This window comes from Mya arenaria, chromosome 10 (assembly GCF_026914265.1).
Source record: "Mya arenaria isolate MELC-2E11 chromosome 10, ASM2691426v1".
NCBI classification, from domain to species: Eukaryota; Metazoa; Mollusca; class Bivalvia; order Myida; family Myidae; genus Mya; species Mya arenaria.
In genome coordinates, this window is record NC_069131.1 from 15460997 (window position 1) to 15485118 (window position 24122).

Genomic DNA, 24122 nt, shown 5'->3' on the forward strand with positions numbered 1-24122 from the left:
AAGTGTCCTAGCTTTTCATTTTGAAAGGGGTGTGTTTGTGGGTTAAATTGCAAACTGTTATATTGTATTACAAGTGAATTTAAATTCAACCTAATGAGTACTGAAGACAATTTTATATGCTCTGTTAAATGGCAACTGTAATTTGAACACAATTCCTTGAAAAGTGAACTGTAGGATTTCAGCATTTGAAAATAAAAGCATTCCTGGTACAACAACAGTCCATTTTTAAGTATAATATAAACAACGTTTCTGTAACTAAACACTGCTTAATCACCTTCAACTATGGGCTAACTGCTGTTCCCACCAAGGCTCTCTTTAGAAAACTTAAGTTTAAACTCCAAGAACCTAATAAAATTTCATGAGGAATTAAAGTTCAATTTCATTAAATAAGTTCAATTTTCATTTCTTTCTTAAGCTTACAAAAGGAACCCAAAGCTTAATTGAAGTTAGGAAGAGGTTCTGAATTAAATGGAGCCTTTACCTTTTATAAGAATCTAAACAGAATACTAGGTCATGTACATTTATATCAGAAATCTTCTTCGTTCTCATGGCAAACATAAAATTCAGCTTCATTTAAGACGTTTAAACCTTAAAAATTACTTTGCTTCTTAATGATGGAAGATAAATTAAGAAAATTGTGAACCAGAATGTACAAATTGTAAATTTGTAGAAGTGCATTCTTAAGGTTTTAAATCATACACAGATATTTTGCTAGATTTTTATAATTCATGACATCAAAAAATGTGGAAAAAAAAGTATTTTAATTTTCAAAATGTGTATTTTTTTAATAAGTGTTTGAAAGTGGAAGTTGCTTCAAATTATTATATTCATAAAACTAAATCGTCAACGATAAATATTATGGCAACAGTCTTATTAGTGCATTGACCTCAATACTGTCAATGAAGTACTTGACATATACCAAATTCTAGATGCAAAATGTAATAATACATACATTGCATGAATTTTCAAATTCAAAGGTTTACTTTTGTTTCAATATAGGAGAAAAAAAGTAATAAAATACACCCAAATGCACCTTTGCAGACTCAAATTGTTAAATTTTTCTTGGGGGAATAACCCTGGAGACCGCCCTGCCAACACTTTAAACCAAATAATTTTCAGTTCTGTGGGAGAGGCGTACCAGTTTAAAGGCTCTTAAGTTACTCCCCCTCTTACGTCAAATCCTGGGTGCTGCGACCCCTGCTATTTACTATGTTATTTCCTCATGACAAATTTCAAATCATTTCAGTTCCTAATCATCCAACTTCAGTATTTCATAAATGTAAGACTGATTCAATACATAAATAAAATAACTATGCGGTTCATTAAACGTCTGTCACAGTACAAAGTCAGGTCTACAATTTACCTATATGCAATTAATCCTACAAATGAATATTTTCACAGCCACTGGATATGTGCCAAGGTGAATGACCGCTGTTGTATTCTCCCACAGCAAATGAACTAGCTAGTATACATGCTGAAATACATGCGGTATCAGGCGAGGTGACTGACCCACTACATAGGCCTTGCTGTAGCACACTCCACAATTACAAGAAATTAAACATGGAGATATTGGCCATGGAGGTGACTGACCGCTACATTGAGTTTTCAATAGTGTTTCCCACAGCAAATGTAATGGGCATACATGCCATAATACATGGACATCAGATCTGAGGATCAATAACCGTCATGGACAACGGAAGACTGAATTACCTTGTGGCTTAATAAAAAAGTCTGAAATATCTCATTTTATGTTTCTCGATCTCCTTGGATTTGAAATAAAAAACATTGCTAGCATATTACATTTTGGCGTAATAAAAAAAGTCTGAAATATCGTATTTTATAATTCTTTGGATTTGAAAAACAATAAAAAAACAACATTGCTAGCGTAATTCCTTGTGGCTACCTAAAAACAGTCTGAAATATCTCATTTGTTTCTTTGAATTCGAAACAAAAAACATTGCTAGCATATTACATTTTGGCGTAATAAAAAAAAGTCTGAAATATCTTATTTCTTTGGATTGGAAAAAAACAAAACATTGCTTGCGTAATACCTTGTGGCTTTGTTACTAAATAAATCTGAAATATCGAATATTATGGGTTTTTTGAACATTGTCATTGATGGTTTTGGTGTACTGAAATGAAAAATCCCCACCAACATTGCTAGCATTACTTGATAACATGCAGATTTATAAGCAAGAGTATAAGCAAGATGCATAAATGATCTACATTCATGTTTGGTAGAGATTTCTTTACAGACACAAAAAGCTTTCATTCGGAGATTATAAATTGGCCACCATTATTTTCTACCAAAATCTGAAACCAACCAGCACGCAAACTCCTTGTCTGCCTTTAAAAAATAGCCATTTCATTTCTGTTCTAACATGCTTTGTCATATTTCGTCTGGCTTTTTCTTACTGGGTCCGAGATCAATAAATTTTACAATAGTGGCTTTCCAAATTGCACATGTCTGTAGACAATATTGACAAAACAGCTAATAATACATCATAAATATACAACAGTTTCGAATGCATTCAAAACAATTCCGTCTCATAAAAGAAGACTTGTTATAAGTCCTAGAAGAAACATTTCGCACTTTCTTACATAAGATCAAGCTTTAGGCAAACATATTTGAACAAATTGTAAGGTGTAACATTTTTTCTTTACATTTTTCAAAGCAGTGATATGTCAATGTTTCAAATTGCTAAAAATCCAAAGCGCTTAAATGAACTACCACTGTCGTAAAATCATTATTAGATAATTCAGTTTTACAATGCAAACATGTATCATCTAGATTGTGAGAAGGAATAAAGGTGAATGTCCTGCATTAATAAATACGGTCCCATTAACAACATGCCTTCAGGTAGAGTGGTCCATATTGATTAAACATGGACCTCTTATCATGCGCTGTGAGTTAGATAGGGCAGAGGTCATTGCCTTTATGTAAGGGCATGTACACAATATGGTATAGAAGATTTCATTTCAACATGGGCGGGGCTATTATGAGTTTACTTCATGAGAATAGATTACATGTAGTCAGAATGGGTATTACACGACATTCACAAAACAATACCATGAAGTAAAACAAATTTCACTGTAACAGTGAAATGTATGTGTAGAATCAAGCCATGCTCCCCAAAATCAGAACAGTTCATGCAAATTAAGATGATAAGCATTCAGGGGCAGGTCCAGGATTTGACGTGAAGAGGGGGAACACCTCGGGTATTATTGTCATCTTAATAATTAAATATTAGTCTGAAATGGTGCATTTTGATGTAATATATGCATTATTTCAGTATCATATTGAGTTGAAATGTTTCATTGGAAATTTAAATGGGTGGGTGGGGGGAGGGGCTCTGCTTACTCAAGTCTTCATTCAAATGCAACTCCTATAATACAAGCACAGTTTCAAAATGACTTAATTAACCTGGTTTTGTATTAAATAAACCCAGAAATATTCAAGCAGTTTGGTATGAAAGGTAGTGACTATAAGAAAAGGGATAAAGCAGAAACGTTTTAGCTCCGGCTTTATTTGACGTCATTTAGCACCTTTTTGCTCTCATACGGTACCTTGGAATGTTCACATGCCTATCAGAATACAGGGATTATGGCAGAGGTATTCCAAATGGGAGAAATATGTACAAGAAAATAGCTCTTCTTTCGAATAAAACAGCAATAAACATTTGACAAGTTTTGATTATGTGAATATAAGCAGTCTCCCAAGTATGTCTTGCTTTGTGAGAAGCTAGTCTGGTGTTTATTCATGCAGTATGCTTGTTTTTGTATGAAATCTCAAAAAAAATCCTAAATAATCTCAGTCTAAGAGTTGATACTGACAACAACCATAGAAAGTATGTGGCTTACATTATGTTCTAATGATAAAGAATTATCACTAAGTATCTACATAGTCTTAATTACAGGATTTGAGTTAAGTTGATGTTGACCCTAATAAACAATATACAGGTAGTTCATATAAACATAATAGTTGTGATTTCATCGATATGCTTATTATCCTATGTTTTAAAGCTGCACTCTCACAGATACACCATCTTTACAACTTATTTTTTTTCTTGGAAAGAGCAATTTTTTGCTTAAATGTCTGCAAACCAATGGTATAAGATTATGCTGACAAAAAAATCAGATGGTAGATTTTCATATTTCTATTCCAAAGATAATGTTTTAATGGCTTTAACCATTACAAACAGTTTAAGAAAAATGCATAAAACATAAATTTTTGAACTTAAATATATAACACTGCTATCTGCATTTTTGTCAGCAGTCTAATATAACTGGTTTTCATGGATTTTCACAAAACTTGGCTCGTTCCAAGACAAAAAATAAAAAAAGTGGTCAAATCTGTGAGAGTGCAACTTTAATACCTTTATTTGTAAACATTCAACCATAGTTCCTGCTTTTAACAACCTTACTCAGAACCTGAAGTTGCAACGAGATACTAAAACAAGACCCATTTTAATGGCTCTGTAATAGACCACATTCTGTTCATGCCTTGTTTACTAGAGTACATCATTGTCACATGTTCTTGTCACTTCCAATTCTGTCTATAATGAATTTTTATCATGGAGAATGATGTTGAAGCAATGTTTATAAAATGTGGTTAGGACACTGCAACATGTTTTACCACTTAGGCAATACCAAATTGTTTTTATGTTAAGCGTCAACCCTTCGTACAAAAACCAACCTAGCTCTCCTGAAAAAGCAATCAAGCCCCCCACCCCCCTACATAAAGAAAAAAAAACAACAACAAATACTAAATGAGTTGCATCCTAAGTAGAATGAAGACAACAGACCCTCTAAAGTCTATTCTGGAACGTTCTCAACAGTTAGATAGATAAAATTTCTATTGCAAAATGAGTTCAAATCAAACTTGTACTTGTGTTGGTTAGGAAATCGTACAGAATGTATCATTTACTGATATCAAATACCAAGAATACTATAGCACAAAGTATGAAGCATGTTGATGATACTTGTGTTCTGTAATTAAAATTAAAGTAAAAGGAAATCGGCAAGATCGTTGATCATATAAATTGTGTTGTGTTACTGTATCGGGAAGCCAAAAACCTATCTGTCTGCAGACGCTAAACAAATAAACGATTTGGTATGGCCTAATGAGAATTAAACAATAGTAGGGACAACCTTTAGAACAATGTTGAGGGCGAAACTTGTAATGTAGTAGTTCACTATTCACCAACGCTTTAATGAGACTTGTATACAATGTCACACTTAAATAAAGTTTAAGGTGGCCAAAATCCGAGCGGTTGTTCAAAATTATAAAAAAAATACTGATTAAATAAACAATATCCCTTTCTCTGCACCCACAGACCACCCTGGTTCCAATATTGCTAGTCAATGGTGACTCAAAGCATTGCTGTACACCCAACGAGACATTTCTCTCCCTTCAAACAACACAGAATGTCCAGAGGAAAGTATTGAAAGTATAACTAAAGCCCCCAGACCATGGTGTCGGTATTCCAGCTTGTAATGAACTTATAAATGCTCTGAAGAAAGCTGCATTACCCTTGCAACAGCCAATATATAAACAACAACCAAACCCCTTAGATCATGTGACCCATGTGGCTGCAATGTCTACTTAAACAGTTTAACTGGACAAACGAACACTCCTGGCTTAAATCAATTTGACCACAGTTAAACACTATTAAGGTGGTGGATCTGAAAATTTAAGACTTGAGTCTAGCTCTTGGTTGTAACAAAGCAGGAATGAATGAAGAACAATGACTTGCTACCAAGCACATGCCCTAGATCATCATGGCAGAAATCTAGGTGGTGGATCTGACCTGTTGACAGACTGGATGAAAGATCTCTCAACATGTCTACCACACAGCTGTTGCTAAATGTGAGTCTCACTTCCCATTTCACCACCAGAGATGTAGTCCAGGACTGGGGCGATTTTCAAGCGAGTAGCTGACTGTACACAACTACGCAGTAAGAGTTGGGTAATGAAATTCTGACAGGTTTAAGTTTTTGTCATACCAAAGCCCCACGAATTTGAAATAAAACCCGAAGAGGGGTAGGGGGTAAAGGGATTAATATGTTAGCAATTCATCGATCTGTGTAATCCCAAATTGGCCCTAGCTACGCGCCTGGTATACATGAAAACATCTTAACTCATTTTCTAACTTGATTTCCTAATATATTTCGTAGTCAAATTAAAAAAAGTATAAGTATTTTTTTACATTAAAGTACAATGAAAATAATGTTTTTCAGATATTTTCTCACTGGGGCCGTATTCAATAAGCATTTTAGAAATAATTTTCAACTTAGTGAAAAATTGCCTTTTTACTAATCTAAATTTTAAGAAAACAAAGAATGTGTGTACACCAAAAATGTGAAAATAAGCAAGAAAATGGTATAAACAATATATGCCTTTGAATAAATCTGATGAAAAGTAGCGGGTATTTAAAAAAAAATCATTGTCAAAAATTTCGAATGTCTCACTAAGTTGAAAATATTTACTAAGATGCTTATTGAATACAGCCACTGGTCATCTGATATAATATCTTAATACTATTTTAAATAATTCCATTGATTTTATTGAATATACATTTAATTTTCACTTATTCCTTTCTTGTTATTTTATTATGAACATTTTTAAGAAATCAACTTAAGCAAAGACTTACAATGTTTTATGAATAAAGGCTGAACTATACTCACTCAGATATTTGAAATGTGGAGTTTTACAGTCACTATATATTAGTGCAAAACAGAAAGAAAAAAAAATGGTATTTGTCAATAATCTTCCTGCCAGACAACAAATTTCAATATGGTTTTCCAATCTCAAACTACAGCCTCAAGGTTTCAATAAGAGAGTCAAAACTATTGATGACAATTTTATATTCTTAAATGACACCTAGGTTTCTGAAAATGTTTGATTAATTTCTGTGACAACGTTTCATTTTATGTTCCAATTGTATTATGTCTTTGAATATGTATTTTGTTTTAAAATGGAAAATATTCTTAGGCTCTTAGCCAGGGTAAAAGTAGAGTTTTTAATGTCTAAAAGGTACATGTAAGTTTAAAAGAAGTGTACTTTATGACAATAATGTATACTGTAGATGCATTGCTCATGTTGCAGCAAACAGTGGCCTGAGAGGTTCGATTAACTAAAAGTGTACAAGACTTGACTTGATTATATATAACTAAAAACACAACAGTTCCAATGATATCATTGCAATACAAGCCCAAAGATTTGGCTCTCTCCCTCTCTACTGTAGAAAAAAACACCATATTACATAAAGTGACCTAAACCATGTTCAGATTCCTCACAAAAATGATAATATCATGCCAGGTTAATCAGAGATTACATCAAAATCTCCTTAGCTCATATAATAACAGGAACATTTCCCAAACATTTCTCCCTCAAAAAAAATCCAATCAGATATTTCAGGCAAATACACAGAATTTCTATTGACCTTCTTGCAGAGAAAAAGGAAAGTTTGCCAATTTGTTTGTAAAACATGCTTTGTACAGCTCCTAGACAGTCCTCGGTAAATTAATACATAATAATGTTTGCAGAAACACTATTCACAGACAGATTGAGTCAATAAGTATGATTATATTTGTATATTTTGTAGAAAGAATATTGCAAGGAGGTATAGATTTTTTGCAGATGGTTTTGAACAATTGTATAATTTTTGTTTCCCCTTTTCACATTTTTTTCTGTTTAAAGTACAATCTAACCTAACTGTACCAAGCTGGTTTCAATATAAATGTACTTTTAAATGAAACAATTGTTTTTAACCCATGTTACTTTAATAATGTTTTTTCTTTATAGTTGATATATTGCCAATAAACATGGCTGTAGGTTCAACTATGAACATGTGTATTATCTGTATAGAAATGTTCACAACTGAGACTTATCTGTATAGAAATGTTCACAAATGAGACTTATTTGTATAGAAATGTTCACAGATGAGACTTATCTGTACAGCAATGTTCACTGATGAGTCTTATCTGTATAGAAATGTTCACAAATTAGACTTATCTGTATAGAAAAGTTCACATATGAGACTTATCTGTATAGAAATGTTCCCAAATAAGACTTATCTGTATAAGAATGTTCACAGATGAGACTTATCTGTATAGAAATGTTCACCGATGAGACTTATCTGTATAGAAATGTTCACAAATGAGACTTATCTGTATAGAAAAGTCCACAAATGAGACTTATCTGCATAGAAATGTTCACAGATGAGACTTATCTGTTAAAAAAAAATTCAACAAATGCAAGAAAACAAATCTGCGAAACCATTTTCCACAAATGACTCAAATTCAAGCAAAAAAAATATTCATACCAAAGGTTTACTCTCAAATCATAAAAATAAAAGTTCTTCATTTCTATCTAAATACACATGTTTAAACTGCTTTGTTTCTAACATATTTTCACAGCTGGTCTAATAAGTTATCTGATAAAAGACTGTAAAAATCTAGTCTTGTGAGGAGTCTTATCCATTATTTCCAGGCTATTTTGGCAAGAGTTTAATAGTAGATATAAACATTTAGGCCAAAGAGAGAATTATCTGTTATTAGGTTGTATTTTTGGCGATAATGTCCAATCGAAACTGATTTTAAAACAAAATCAATTGTCAGTTTTTGTAAATCAATTGTCAGTTTTTGTAAAAATTACTCCTATTTTGATAATACGACCTTGCCTTGAAATTATCTACACTTTCATAACACAGAACTTAATAAAATAAGTTTTATCATAGAACCTAACCTATTCTTACAGTGCTGTGGCCTTGCCATTTTTCAGGTAAATAACCTTTATCCAATGATGAAATGGCATGATCTTAATTTGACAAAATAGTTGTGAATCAAAATACAATCTTAGCTAAGTGAGGTTTAAATATTAACTATAGTTACCATGTTTAGGGTATTAACCAGTTTGAGGTTTGTATTCTATCTTTTCGAGGGCCTAATATTGAAGTCTTTAGAAACTCAAAAAATAAGTATAACACAATCTTTACTTCTTCTTCAAGCTTTTCAGTAACACAGACAATGAGCCTGTTGTACAGAACCTTGTCCAAGTTAACAATGTCATCGTTGTTAACTTTTTATCTTTTTACTACTTTTTAATTTCAATTTACACTGTGTTATCTTCAGTATTTCTAACAATATTTGACACAACTATTACAGCTGTACCAAAATTATTTATATACATGAGCTAATCATCAAAATATTCACTGTAAAAAGTTAACAACGATCTTGTTAATCATATTGTTAACTTTTTAAAATTTCTGAACATAAGGCCAAAGAAATCTTAAATATCCAATATAACCTACATGGAATATCATATTTTATTGCAAGGGCTTACATTGAAATAGGAGAATTACCTCCCTTTATTAGACATTAATTTTCTGATATGCACCAGAATGTTTTTTACATTCTTCGTCTGTCTTTATATGGAAGTATATATTAATATTTGAACAAATCATTCATTTGAAATATATTTTGCAGAAAAGATAGTCACTGAAATAGTACTGAAATATAAAGTATTTTTTATGTAGACTAATACATAAATATCCACTTTTTAGCAAGTATGGTTAATGTAGGTTTCTAATTAATTAGTGTACAGTATATCAAACTTTTTAATAAAGCATAGTATCCACCACTCAGCTGTCAAATTAAGACTTATTCTTTTAAAAGACTTGAAAGATGACACTAAAGCCACCAGTTTTGTGAACAGATGAGAGCTAATCAGCAAATGTCATTTGACGAAAACCAATCAAATCCTATTCACACTCTCTCAGACACACCACATGAACAATTATAAACGTGGACAATTAGGACTGATACACCTGACTATGATGAAATGGTGAGGATAATAGTTGGAATTATGAATAATGGAAGAATATGTGGAATTTATTAGATTAATGAACGTTAAGGCAGTTTTTTGTCCATTGTGTTAACCAACAGCATATTATTATTTGTCAACCTCTGTTTTGAATTTAGATTATTCCATGTGCTGCATTGAAATGATTTTGGTCTGTATTTGAGTCAGAATCAATGACGTCAGTGAATTTATGTTAATTCATCACTTTAGAGGATCACTTTAAGACATTCTTGTTAAAACTAAAGGTTTTTAGATTTTTTTTTATTTCTACTGTAGACAGATCTGTACTTATTTATCTAACTGATTTATGTCCTACATTATCATGATTGAGGTGAGATGACATTGCTTGTTTTATCATATGAAATTAACGTGTGATTGATTACGGTTGTGAAATAGAGGGTTGAAGTTTGCACTGTACATTAATTGTACAAGTGCAGTACGCACCAATTTTACAAGTTCAGAATAATATTGCCTGTCTAAGGCAAATTGTCTAACATACATACATCATGAGATACAATAGGCTTTAGAGATCAACTTACTTTCGAAAAAAATTAATGGATGTGATTTGAAAGTATCAATTGTATGATGTGTTTTTTTTTTTAAATGTTCTCCGGCAAAACTACCTCATTATGTGAAATTTTGCCTAGTTCATTTTGTGAATTTAGAGCTAAAAATAGGGTAATTAAAGGATTTTTTTTCTTAAATGGCCTTTTTATTGGACGATTAAAGCCATTCTTATTGGGTAGACTGTGATGAAGAAAGAGATCTAATGAAAATTTATGAAACATGAAATCGTGTCAATAGCACTAGGTACATTGAGGTTCTTAACAAAAGTCAGTCAAATCTAAGAAACCTTTTTGGTACCAATTTTAAGCACTATTTCAATGAAAGGAAAATATTCATTATAAATCAACATTGAACATTAAAACCAATTTAGCGTCCTTATGGACAATTTCCTTAAGTGAAATGACTTGTTTTTTTTATTAGGGAAACTTTTTTTGATTAAATATTCCTGGTTGAAATTACCTGGAAAAATCATTATTCAGCCATATAGACATTTTATATGCAAAACCTGACAATAAAAAAGAAATAAATGATGAAGAACGTGAGAGATACAAAATTCTGATGTCATGAATAACATAAAATGTTAGATAATTTAATATAAATGGTTTTGATATAACACTCTGATTAAAATCAGAACACCACTCTGTGACAACTTTGATTATGCTTAGGTATATAAAAAAAAAACATGGCACGTAATTTGCAAAAGTATGAAAACTTTTGGTGGACAGACAAAATTTGTGGGGAAATATCCCCATGAAATTACCCGTAATATAATTCCTACCCAGAAAACAATTCAATACGGACACACTCAATACTGCCAGCAAACTCTCATTCAATATATTCTCAATCTAATCAATCAGTTAGTGGCTATAACCATGGTAACCAAACATAACAACAATTATTTTGCAGATAACTCTTTAAAAAATAGCTTCATTTAGTATCAAGTGTTGAAATTTAAACAATTATAGTGTGAAAAACTTGATTCTTTGTTCTGTGTCGATAGTAAGCAGAGTATTACCATTCTTTAACTCAAATTTCTGGAATTAAAGTTACTGTCAACTTTTTTAAAGACCATTCACACTAACTACTCAATAAGCAATAAAACATGTAATGCATTTTTTTGTATAAAAATGATGCAAAAAATATATCGCAAATAAAATGTACAAACATGATATTCAAAGAGTCTGAGGTAGTTTGGTACATGTTCATGAATACTTTCTGAAGTAAACAAAACAAATACACATAATATACAAAATACATGAATGTAAACAGCAAAGGCAAAACACATGTTTTAAAAGCTTAACCACAACTAGATAATGCATTATTTTATGTAATGATTTTAAAAATGTTGCACATTTTCATTGAACTACCGGTAATAAAAACTAAAAACATTTAAAAAAAATATTTTAAGTTTTATCAATTTTAAACTCTCGTGGCAAACTGATATCTTTAACAGCTAAAAAATAAAATGTATATCTTTTTTTCCTTCACAAAAACATCGAAGTATAATATTTCACAAACCACAAAATCAAAAGCATAGATTAACAACATAAACAACAAAATTACCTATAACATAAAAAATATGGCATAAAATGTAAGTTTTTGATTTGAAATAGAAAGACCATCTGTCTTAGAGGAATCGTAAACAAAATATAACAATTGTTTATATGTAACAATAACTACCAAAATATCTAGATCTATCTAAACTACTAACGATATACCTAATATAACCTGGGTTATAGACTCCCAACAACTTTGAGGTAATGTGTTGTTTTGTTGTATACTTGAAAGGCCGCTTCTCATTGGCTTGCCCTGAAGATTTCATCCAATCAAAATGTAGCATGCTGTGTTACCCACTGACCATTTGAACAGCTTTAAACTGCAGACACTGTGGCTTATCAGAGAACTGTATGAGGCAGCTAACCATTGCCATGGCAGTCAAATTGCACATGATCCTTCTATTCTCCTGAAAAGACAATGAAACACTTCCAAAACTATTCCACCAATCTGTAGTCATAACTACACACTTCCTTTTGTATGTGTAAATTTGATACATAAAGACAAGCTTAAAATATTTACAATGCCCATAGTTTGGCTTTAAAAAAAATCTCAGTTATGACCATGCATAGTTATACAATTAATTTAGAATTCAGACATAACAATATAGTTTTACAAATTCTGAATGCCCATATATTTCGTGTCTACCTAGTTAAATGACTGAACATTTTAGAAATACATTTAATATAAAATACAATGACAATTATTAGAGGAAAGCAAATATGTGAAGACACTATATTGTTCATGCAGCATCTCCACAAGTCAACAATGGTAAGATACTCTACATACCCATTACTCTGCATCATCGTTATTCTCCTCCACTTCTGGCACCACGAGGTAGCTCTCCTTGAACGACTGGTACTTGGGTATGGTGTGCGGGTACTTCACATGCCACACGATGTGGAACATGAACTCAATACGATCCTGGCAGTGCTTCATACATGACGGGCACATGAATGGGTCCGACTCCACGGGTGAGTGCAGACTCTGATGGAGGTTGTACATCGTAAAGTCGTGAAATACGATGTTACAATGTGGGCAATGGTGGACACCTGAATCAACCGTTGGTGTAAGGGAGGTCGTCGTAACATCTCGTTTGGATTCTGTTTCAGACCCTGAATCTGGTGTCTTGGACGTGGAATTTCGGTGTTTCCAGTCTAGCTCACCATCTTCTGACTCAACGCTCGACATGGACTTGTTGACCCTAAGATCCATTACACAATCTGAGTTGTTGTTGTTGTTTGTCATACTGCTGAATGCCGAGTGGTAGCTCCGGGCAAGGGCGTGTTGGTCTGGGTAGCTGATGTAACGAGGGTATTCAATGGCAGAGTGAGATTCATGCGAGTATGGTCTGTTCTCGTCTTTGACCGGAGATCCAAGTTGGGCGCCATTATGGTGTGATAGGGTGTTGAAAAGTGAGGTAGTAGTGGGGAGGGTGGGTGGGGAGAGGGTTTTGTTTGATGTAGGAGAGTAACCAGTCTGACTTGGACTGTGTTGACCGTTTGCACTATTTTCTGCTCGCTCATATCGGCCATCTGATGGAGGAGGTGTCACCTTTAAAAATAAAGACATGTACTGTCAAATTTACATAAGAAGGTTCAACCTAACACTGGAACTAGTTTCTCTCAAGGCAAAAAGTGTGTTCAACCATTCCAGTATTTGCCAGAATTTCATCCCAAAAATAAAAATAACTTTAAAATGCTTCCCCCCCCCCCCCCCCACAAAACGGGCTATGGTGCCTTCCCCATAACTGGTAAAAATGCGCTGGGTCACAATAAGAAAATGGCATTTGATTAGAAATACACAATCAGTCATAACACATCTAAATAGCTTTTAGCATTTTCTATTACAATTGCTTATTCATTGAAAAGAGGCAATAACGGCGGCAATATTATACACCATCTCCTTTGTCTCCAGCCTCATAAAGGAGACATCAGGTGTCTGCACTGTCAGACTGGTACAATTGTTCCAGACATTATAAACATATAGTCAGTCACATTAATAAAGTTTATTTCAAATATATCATTGTAAGGAAAATAAAAGATTAATTTTTTAAGAGAAACATGATGATTACTCAAGTCGAAAAATTGTTTTAGTATGATTACTAAAATTTAATATTACATATTACATACAACTGTTTTCATGTTTTTGTCAAGAAATGTTATGAAAATAAAAAAAATCAATGTAAGAATTCCACAATGTGTTATTTTGTATATAAATAATATTCTCAGAAAATGCCATTATTTTTCATTTAATTATTGTAATAATACGAATAATAATAATAATTTCGTAATTGAAACATTTTACGAAAAATCAGGCCAATATATAACAAAATATTTACAGTATTCCAAGCAAACATGGCAACAAGTTTTCTACTAGCAGGTAGTTTAAAATAAGATTGACAACAATAAAGCAACGGAAATAATTCTACCAATACAAACTCCACTGAATGTTCATCTGTACAAAAATGTACTCAAAAACACACTTTTTTCTTATTTTTTTTCAGAATGTTACAAGAAACAGACTAAAGCTTTTTAAGCCTTTTTGAAGAATCCAGTCTTAGATGAGGCAATTACCTGTTCAAGTTTTAAGGCCCTTTCTGAGCCGTTCCTGTGTTGACTGTCATCATTGTGCTGGTCACCGTGAGACTTCATCATCGAGGTAGTTATGTCAGGGTCACTCATGCGTGGCAGACTTGTCAGCGATTGCCCGGACGACTGGAGGTACTGTGCCGTTGTCATGGCAACACCATTCTGCATTAGACTCTCGTAGGTGAGGGCATGTTGCAGGAAGGCCCGCTGTTGTAAAGCAAATGCCTGCAAATACATTTTAATTGTCATAATCATCTTTCAGGCTCGTCAATAAAATTTTGAAATGATACAGGCAGATATTAATTTAGTTTATATATTGTTTGTTTTACTTAATGGAGAACCAATGTTTTCTGGTGTTTTTTTTATTTTATTATTCAATGTTTTTTAGTGAAATTTTGAGGAAATGATTTTTTTTATTTTTACCTTGCAACTGACACATTAAGAAATGTTCATGTCACTTTCAAAATTGGGATTTAAAGCATAAGTATAAGTAAGGCTTTTATGAAATAATACTATCATAATTTTAAAATGTAACCTTTTGTAAAATGCCCACAAGTTTCAATGCATTTGATCAATCCGTTTTGAAAAGTTTTTGATTTTTCATATTCATCATGCAAAATGGAGACTGAATAAATTTACAATGGTAAATTTACCATCAACATAAACTTTCAAGCAATATTTTAAAAATCTTTAAATTTAACCCAAAACTGCTTTTTCCATATAAAGCGAAATGAGGTTTACACATTTCATTCAATTTTAATATAAAATCATAAAATTGTATCACCAAAAACCTTGATTCTATAGTAAATGCTTGATTGTGAAACCATTGCTACATGAATCCGCTATAAACACATTTCCCTTGAAGCCAATTTGTGGGTAGAAACCAGTACCATCCAATTAAACTAATCCTGACGGACCATGACAACTTGGGCAGACACTGCGACCTTCTGACCAACAAACCATGAAGTATATGGAATTTGTGTTATCAGTTTTTTGAAGATGATGTAGTCAATATTCTAAAATCAATACCTGATATGCAGCTAGGTTCATTTGTGTAGGGTTAGCAGGCTGGGTGGGGACAGCGCGGCCTGTCGCTGGGTTCTTGTAGCTGTACAACTTGCCTCTCATGTGGACATTGCGCTCATGACGTCGGAGGTCATTGGACTGCGTGAAACATCTGAAACAGTCAATGGACACATAGAAGTTTTGTTAAAGGTGTAAACTTCCAATATTTGAAATTAATCTATCCCAAAACAACCTCACTAATTAATGGCTGATCCAGTTGAAATCATTAACCTTGAGGAAATTTGTAAGAAAGAAATTATTTTTGTTTTATATATAATTATCCATGCAAACCTTTCCCCACAAATTGACAAATGCACATTTGTGATCCAAACCTCACTTATGCTTTTAATTTCAAAACCTGCATAACAAATTGTGAAGACAAACAATTTGGAACCAATTTACATGCATAACACAAATTTACTGAAATTTTAAACATTTTATCTATGTCTGGTGCGTACAAATGCTATCGCCATTTTGTCAGTATTTTGTGTTTTCCATGTTTTACCCTAAACAACCTATATAACAAGCTTCTGTGCTAAAGCATTCTCCTGGGCAAACATCACTACACACACATTTTTTCTGATTCCATTCAAAGAGATCTGAGATGCCATTCCGACCTTGACATCAAGTGAAAGAAGTCAAAGTTATATATTATTTATAAACAAGAACACTGCAATCAGATTCCAGCTGATCAGATTTTTCGTTTTAACAAGGGACATAAATCCAACGATCATTTCAGAGTTACCTCTCCTGCTACACAATGGCATGCATATTGTCATTGCTAACCTGTGTATTAAGTTTCATGAGTATAATTAAAACAGTATTTTTGGTTCATTTCTGAAACATAGACATAAAATATTGAGACCCTCCCCTGTTGCCACCACAAACTATGACAATACCTGATTTTTTTTTCTTGAAAACAACTAGAAACAACAGATAAATATTAACATGAAAACATATTGATTTCAATAAAAAAAACTTTATCTTGATTGTGGTGAAGGCTAATAACATGTAGAATCAGAACTAAGCCTGTTTCAGGGGTAGAAACCATTTTGAGGCCGTTAGGACGTTTCTCTGATAGTGATTGGGATCGAATCCACAACCTTATGTGTGAGTGGCTGGCACCTAGTATATGTATTTTCAAAGAACCTATGGACGAACATGTTAAGAAGCAGCATTATACTTAAATAGTTCCCAGCATACCTGTGACAAATCTTGCACTTGTACGGACGCTCTCCAGTGTGAACACGTTCATGAACCTTCAAGTTTGATGACCAGAGAAAACTTTTGCCACAGGTTGTGCAGACGTACGGACGGTCGGCACGGTGAAGCTGCTCATGCTTTCTCAAGGTTGCGACCTCCCTGAATGACCTCTGGCAAATCTCGCATCTGTGGGGTCGCGGGCCATTTGTAGCTGGTAGTGGAATGGGACCATTCTTCTCCCTTGTCAAGCTCTCTGTACTCATTATCTGTAAAGATTTATTTAATAATTTACGTTGCTAAATAATGATAACTCTGAAAGGCTTCTACAGCGTTGAACATGTAGTTCAGGGTCATGTCTTAAAATTGAATACCTTTAATTCATAGTAACTTTCATCTTGATAATGACCTTTGTACACTACAGGGTTCTGATTATACCATTATTTGTTTACTACTACTACTATATATAAAAAATACTATACTATATACTTTATATATTATCTTATAAGAAATGACAATTACTTCACCTCTTTTCATCTAAAATCAGACAAACTAATTTCTTCTTGAACTTAATTACAGTCAAATTCGTTTTAGCTGGGATATACCTTTATTACAATTTAATCTTTTTTCAACTTTAATAAATAAATTGCCGAAATTAAATCTGTTCTCAAGATAGTCACAAACCTAAGTGTCATGGACAATTTCTTACGGAATTTAGTTTGGTTCAAGATCTATTCCCTCTATAATAACAACAACAGAATCTTAGCATCTATACTTTTGAAGTTTTTCTCACATTATATTCAGTTTTATTCATATTTCAAATCCTTACTCAAGATGTATTAGACACATTCAGCTGCTATTACAACAGATAGAAAGTCAATATGATAGTTTTCATTTAATGTAGTCCTATGTACCATCATAATCTAAACCTTCTTACAGAATCTAATTTGTGACCTTTTTGATTTAAGTAGGATTTTAAAGGCTTCCACAAAGTGGATTTGCCATCAGCGACGTCACTCAGAATTTAACAACTTCAAATAAATCTGAAGATGAAAAGTTGTCCAACTAAGTTTGAATTTTACCATGGGACAGCCAAAATCGACCATTTCTTGCTTGCCTATGCTAAGTAATAGTTAGAACATATTAGGTCAACTCTTATTGATAAAGAAGGGCAAAACAAATAAAGCAAGCAAGCTTTTCTCTAAGTTATAAAGTTATTTTTATCTATTTGTCTTATGATTGTTTTCAGCAGGCAGGAAACCAAACTTTAATGATGTTATGTCTGTCAAAATGTTAATAATTAAGGATAGTACAAATTATTGAATGCTGAAAGATTTAATTGGCTTGAACACAGAGAACATGTACTTGGAACCAGGCCTTGTATATGTCTCTACAAGACAAACTACAGTTAGAATAAAATCAATATACGGTATACAGTCGAACCCTGTTGGCTCGAACCTTCAATATGAAATCGTTCCTCTATATCAAGTTGGAGCCATTGGGCCAAAGAGGAATTCTAGCCAAGAGAGTTCGAGCCAAAGCAGTTCGACAATATTAGCCAATTAAGTCCTGTATCGACTCTAATTCTATGGTATGTTTCCAGCGAATTAAGTCCTGTATCACCTCTTATTATACATATCCAGTCAATTCAGTCCCGTATCACCTCTTACTATACATTCTCAGTCAATTCAGTCCCGTATCACCTCTTACTATACATTCTCAGTCAATTCAGTCCCGTATCACCTCTTATTATACATTTCCAGCCAATTCAGCCCCGTAGCACCTCTTATTATACATTTCCAGCCAATTCAGTCCCGTATCACCTCTTATTATACATTTCCAGCCAATTCAGTCCCGTATCACCTCTTGTTATACATGTACATTTCCAGGCAATTATGTCCTGTATCAACTCTTATTATATATTTTCAGTCAATTAAGTCCTGTATCACCTCTAATTATATATTTCCAGTCAAATAAGTCCTATATATCTCTTATTATACATTTCCAGTCAATTCAGTCCTGTATCACCTCTTACTATACATTTCCAGTCAATTCAGTCCCGTATCACCTCTTACTATACATTTCCAGTCAATAACGTCCCGTATCACCTCTTACTCTACATTTCCAGTCAATAAAGTCCCATATCACCTCTTACTATAAATTTCTAGTCAATTCAGTCCCGTATCACCTCTTACTATACATTTCCAGTCAATAAAGTCCCGTATCACCTCTTACTCTACATTTCCAGTCAATAAAGTCCCGTATCACCTCTTATTATACATTTCCAGTCAATAAAGTCCCGTATCACCTCTTACTCTACATTTCCAGTCAATAAAGTCCCGTATCACCTCTTACTCTACATTTCCAGTCAATAAAGTCCCGTATCACCTCTTACTCTACATTTCCAGTCAATAAAGTCCCGTATCACCTCTTACTATACATTTCCAGTCAATAAAGTCCCGTATCACCTCTTACTCTACATTTCCAGTCAATAAAGACCCGTATCACCTCTTACTATACATTTCCAGTCAATTCAGTCCCGTATCACCTCTTACTATACATTTCCAGTCAATAAAGTCCCGTATCACCACTTACTATACATTTCCAGTCAATAAAGTCCCGTATCACCTCTTACTATACATTTCCAGCCAATTCAGTCCCGTATCACCTCTTACTATACATTTCCAGCCAATTCAGTCCCGTATCACCTCTTACTATACATTTCCAGCCAATTCAGTCCCGTATCACCTCTTACTATACATTTCCAGCCAATTCAGTCCCGTATCACCTCTTACTATACATTTCCAGCCAATAAAGTCCCGTATCACCTCTTACTATACATTTCCAGCCAATTCAGTCCCGTATCACCTCTTACTATACATTTCCAGCCAATTCAGTCCCGTATCACCTCTTACTATACATTTCCAGCCAATTCAGTCCCATATCACCTCTTACTATACATTTCCAGCCAATTCAGTCCCATATCACCTCTTACTATACATTTCCAGCATATTGCGTCCGGTATCACCTCTTTTAAGTACCAAGCTTTATCGTTAAGAATACTAAATAAACAGGCATGACATCATAATTTTGCTCCCCATTTGCTTATATCACGTTCCAATCTATGTCCCTTAAAACATATAGTGTAAAATCTTAATTACTGAGAAGTGATCGTTGACGCTTCACTCGCTTTATCTTTCTTAATCAGTTAGACTTACAAAATATGTTCCGACAATTACATTGATTTGACATTACTCTTTGGGGACTTGTCACTTACGGTAGCTTAATTAAAAAGCTGTAAAATTATAAAATAATACTTTTTACAACTTTACAGTGTGCAAAATATTAAAACACTTTCCAGAGAAGAATATTTATTAACAATTAGCAGACAATAACATGGACAATTATGACAACGTGTTGTCTGCCAATAAATAGCACTTAATTAAACAAGCATTTTAAGTCTGAAACTTGACAATATTCTAAGAAATGTGAAACCACAATAATAATTATATCCTAGGAATTAATAATTCCAGAAGAACATTTAAATGCATAACTGCAAGCGTCAGACCTAAAAAAAGCTTGTTTCTGGTTAGGCCTAAATAAAACATACATTTTGTTTGGGTTACCCGAACCTACCCATGGAATTGGCACCGACCCTACAATTTTTAAAGCTGCACTCTCACAAATTGTACTTTTTGACAACTTTTTTATGTTTTGTCTTGGAACAAGCCAATTTTTGTGGAAATCCATGGAAACTTAATATATCAGACTGCTGACAAAAAAATAAGATTGCATATTTTTATATTTAAGTTCAAAAATGATGTTAGTAACGGTTTAAGCCATTAAACATTAATTTTCAAACGGAAATATGAAAATCTTCGATCTGATTTTTTTTTCAACAGTCTTTTATCAGTGGTTTGCAGATATTTACGCAAACATTTGCCCTTTCCAAGACAAAAATAAAAAAGTTGTAAAAATGGTAAAGCTGTGAGTGCAGATTTAAAGTCAGTTGATAAAGAAAAAAACATGTATTTAAGCGTGTCTTTTTATAAGAAGTTGAACCCTTAAACTGCAGGCATCAGGCATAAAAAAGCTTGTTTCTGGTTAGGCTTAAATAAAAAAAAATACATTTTGTTCGGGTTACCTAATCTACCTACGAAATAGGGGCTGACCCTACTATTTATACAGTTGATAAATAATTGACTATGTAGTTTAAACCCTTTTAACTTTATACAGAATATTATGTTAACACAATTGTCCAATGATGACAAAGTTCTTACTCAAAGTCTAATTATAAAAGAAAGCCTACCTATCCTACCTGTTTTTGAAAAGGATGTAATCCTTTAACCAAAAAATTGAAAATATAATTTTTTTACATGCCCAAAAAAAGATATGGGTCGGGAGGTAGGGTTGTTATGTTGTTTTTTAAAATAAGGCAATTAAAATTACTGTCAAATATCAAAAATAATTTTTTGTTGTCATATATGGAATAAAACACATACGCACAATTTTTTTTGTCACTCTTGTGAAATAAGTAAATGCCCGATTTTCAGATAAAACAAATCTGTTTGCATGTAAATGTATTTATTTCTGGTAATTTTTTTTGAGATGGTGGCCAAAAAATAAGGTTGGTCGGAAAACCAGAAACAAACCTAATTTGTTTATAGACCTTATTGCCTTTAAATAGCCTGAAAGAATTCCTGCAAAATGAAAAATATATAGATAAAAATTAATTAACGTAATTACTTGTAATAAAATTAACTTAAATTATAAATAAACATGACACCAATTGGAAGCCTGATTTGTTCAAGGTAGCCAAAGTGATCCATTGCTTTGTCACTCGCATCATACAAGTTTTAGTCTGATTATCATTATTTTATTGATAAAACTTTATTTGTACATCCACTGTCCATGATATATTTTGTACTTTTAGGCAGAGTCTAGATGTGCCTACATATAATTGAACATACTACACCAGAACCATTGGCATCACAGGAGGTTGTCACCCTGTCCAACACTGAAAAAGTCCTTACATCAGGCTCTTGAAATGGAGATTTAACACTCTGTGACAAACAGGACTTAAACCCTGATTATGATGAGGAGTGTTTTGAATATCAACTTTTGAATTTTGACAGAGTGATGATTTTCATAAGAGACACTATATAAAGCCTTTATAAAGAAATAAGCTGCTATTGATGAATAAAGCAATGTTATTACTTCGTTTTTTGTTTCGGTCTGACAGATTTTTATGTCTTGTCAGACCGAATGTCTGCCACTTTTTTTCAACTTTCGGGAAGTCTGCTGATATTCTAAATTTGTAATGTTAATGTAGAGATTTGTACTGCAAATGTTATTGAAGATGAATTTCATTTTATCTTTTTTATCATTTTTACCAAAAAACTATATAAAGCATTATTATGGACAAGGACACAGTATGTTTAAATTTGTACAGTTACTGACATTGGAAAATAAATCTGAAATATGTATACCAAGCTTCAAAGGCACATACATTACACTTAGTCCCGCACGGCCCATTACATATGTTATGAAGTGAGATATTTCACCTAGGATTTATACTACTGTTTTCATTCCGTTACTATTTACCATGTTTTGAACTATGTGAAATAGATCAAACTTATATACATTCCATATAAGATCCACCCTTACGATGTCCTATTACCTTATGTCTTGTAGTTTACAGTATTTAGCTGTCACAAGAAACTATGTATTATACATGAATAAAAACTGTTTTGTTCTGTTTAAAAAAGAGAATGTGTATTATTTCCGTTCAAAATGGTGACCCCCCTCCCCATGGTGTCAGGACATAACAGACCAGACATATGTATCAAAACTTAATCTCTATAACTTCAACATTTGAAATCTTCAAAAAGGTGCACACCCTCTAAATATGTTAACTAGTGCTAATTTAGATCATGACATGATAATGATAAATAAGGTATGTTATAATAATATTTTTTATTTACATGTATAAAGTATATTATTATAATAAAGTAATTCTTATGCTGGCAAATTTCAGGAATGTCATACGCATCCATCATTTCTATCTGGGACATGTGTTTGTAAAATCACACAACTACAGCTTAAAAGCAAACTACCCAACTATTTCCAATTAACAATTATAGAAGGCTTTAGAAATAAGTTATTTACATAGTGACTAATACAACAATCGACATGTCAACCATCCCCCAAAATCATCTTTCAATGGTAAAGGAACAATTAAGACATTCAATGCTGAAAGCTATTTCTTCCCTACATGTGCCAGGTTCTTTTGTGATATTCCACGGTTCAATGACCTTTAGCAATTAGCCTACGGTCATCTTTAGCGCACTATTGGGTGAGTGTACGCAAGCGGCCATGTCAATTTGACTCCGACCACTGTTTAGATTCCGATCGTAGTGCTTAAGTTAAACTCAGAAATTCTTCAAAATATTACAGCGACGACTGAAATAAATTATAGCATTATAAAGATGAGAAAATTATCTTGCTATCCAACCTAACATTTGTGTAAATCCGCCCAGTTTTCATGGAGAAATTCTAAGTTAAAACCACGGCACCACACACGTAATAATTATCCAACAAGGGCAGCCACCTGCATGCAAGCGCTTTGATGTAGCCGCATATCGTCCATGTTTATAGAAAAGGCGAGTTAAAATTTGTCTGCTTTATGAATATAACTAACAATTAATTACCAATTATAAAAGGTAACATGTCTTTAATAAATAAACGTTAACTTACCATATAAGCGAAAATCTATCCGAACATATCGAAAATGAAATTTGTAAACAAATGGCCACAGCGCGCAGTCTTATACTCTTTTGTTAAATGTTACACTGACCTATATAACTAAAGCACGTGACACAAATAGCTGTCCAATGAAATCGTTTCGCAACATTGCATAATGAATACATTATACGTAGCGAAGCGCGGTTGATCTCTGATGATAGCAGACGATATCGGTAAACGCTTGCTACCTGTGGTTTAAATTAAAATTCAATTAACAGGTAAAATAATTAGGAAAACATGATGAAATGAATTTGTTTAGGGCAAATAAATATCTATTTTAATCCAATTAAGCTGAATTAATCAGGAAAAAAACATGTCTTCCGGCAGATAAGATCTCAATGCAAATATGTACCATGTTATGTTTTCTACTTATTTCTTAATGAAAAAGCCCTGTTCATTGAAAAATAAACTGTTTCAAAATTCGACCTCAAATTTTAAATAGTATCTGTTTAAGTATTATGCATTTGGAAACTATT

General features: G+C 33.0%; 1 protein-coding gene across 1 annotated transcript; it reads right to left on the reverse strand.

Annotated features, from left to right (window-relative positions):
• Positions 1-12002: 12002 nt before the first annotated feature.
• On the reverse strand, positions 12003-23663 carry LOC128204279 (DNA-binding protein Ikaros-like). The gene is made up of 6 exons (XM_052905691.1): positions 23599-23663; positions 16846-17111; positions 15607-15754; positions 14563-14802; positions 12776-13540; positions 12003-12395 (listed from the first exon to the last, which is right to left on the reverse strand). Exons 1-5 carry the CDS (start codon positions 23599-23601, stop codon positions 12779-12781), a joined length of 1419 nt encoding a protein of 472 aa, XP_052761651.1. The 5' UTR covers positions 23602-23663; the 3' UTR covers positions 12003-12395; positions 12776-12778.
• Between the last annotated feature and the right edge of the window lie 459 nt (positions 23664-24122).

Bases quoted from the DNA above. Each gene is read 5' to 3' on its own strand.
- LOC128204279 (XM_052905691.1), bottom strand. The intron at 14,803-15,606 runs GTATTGATTTTA...ATGTATTTGCAG, and splicing joins TGAACCTAGCTGCATATCAG to GCATTTGCTTTACAACAGCG. The intron at 13,541-14,562 runs GTAATTGCCTCA...TTATTTTTAAAG, and splicing joins GGGCCTTAAAACTTGAACAG to GTGACACCTCCTCCATCAGA.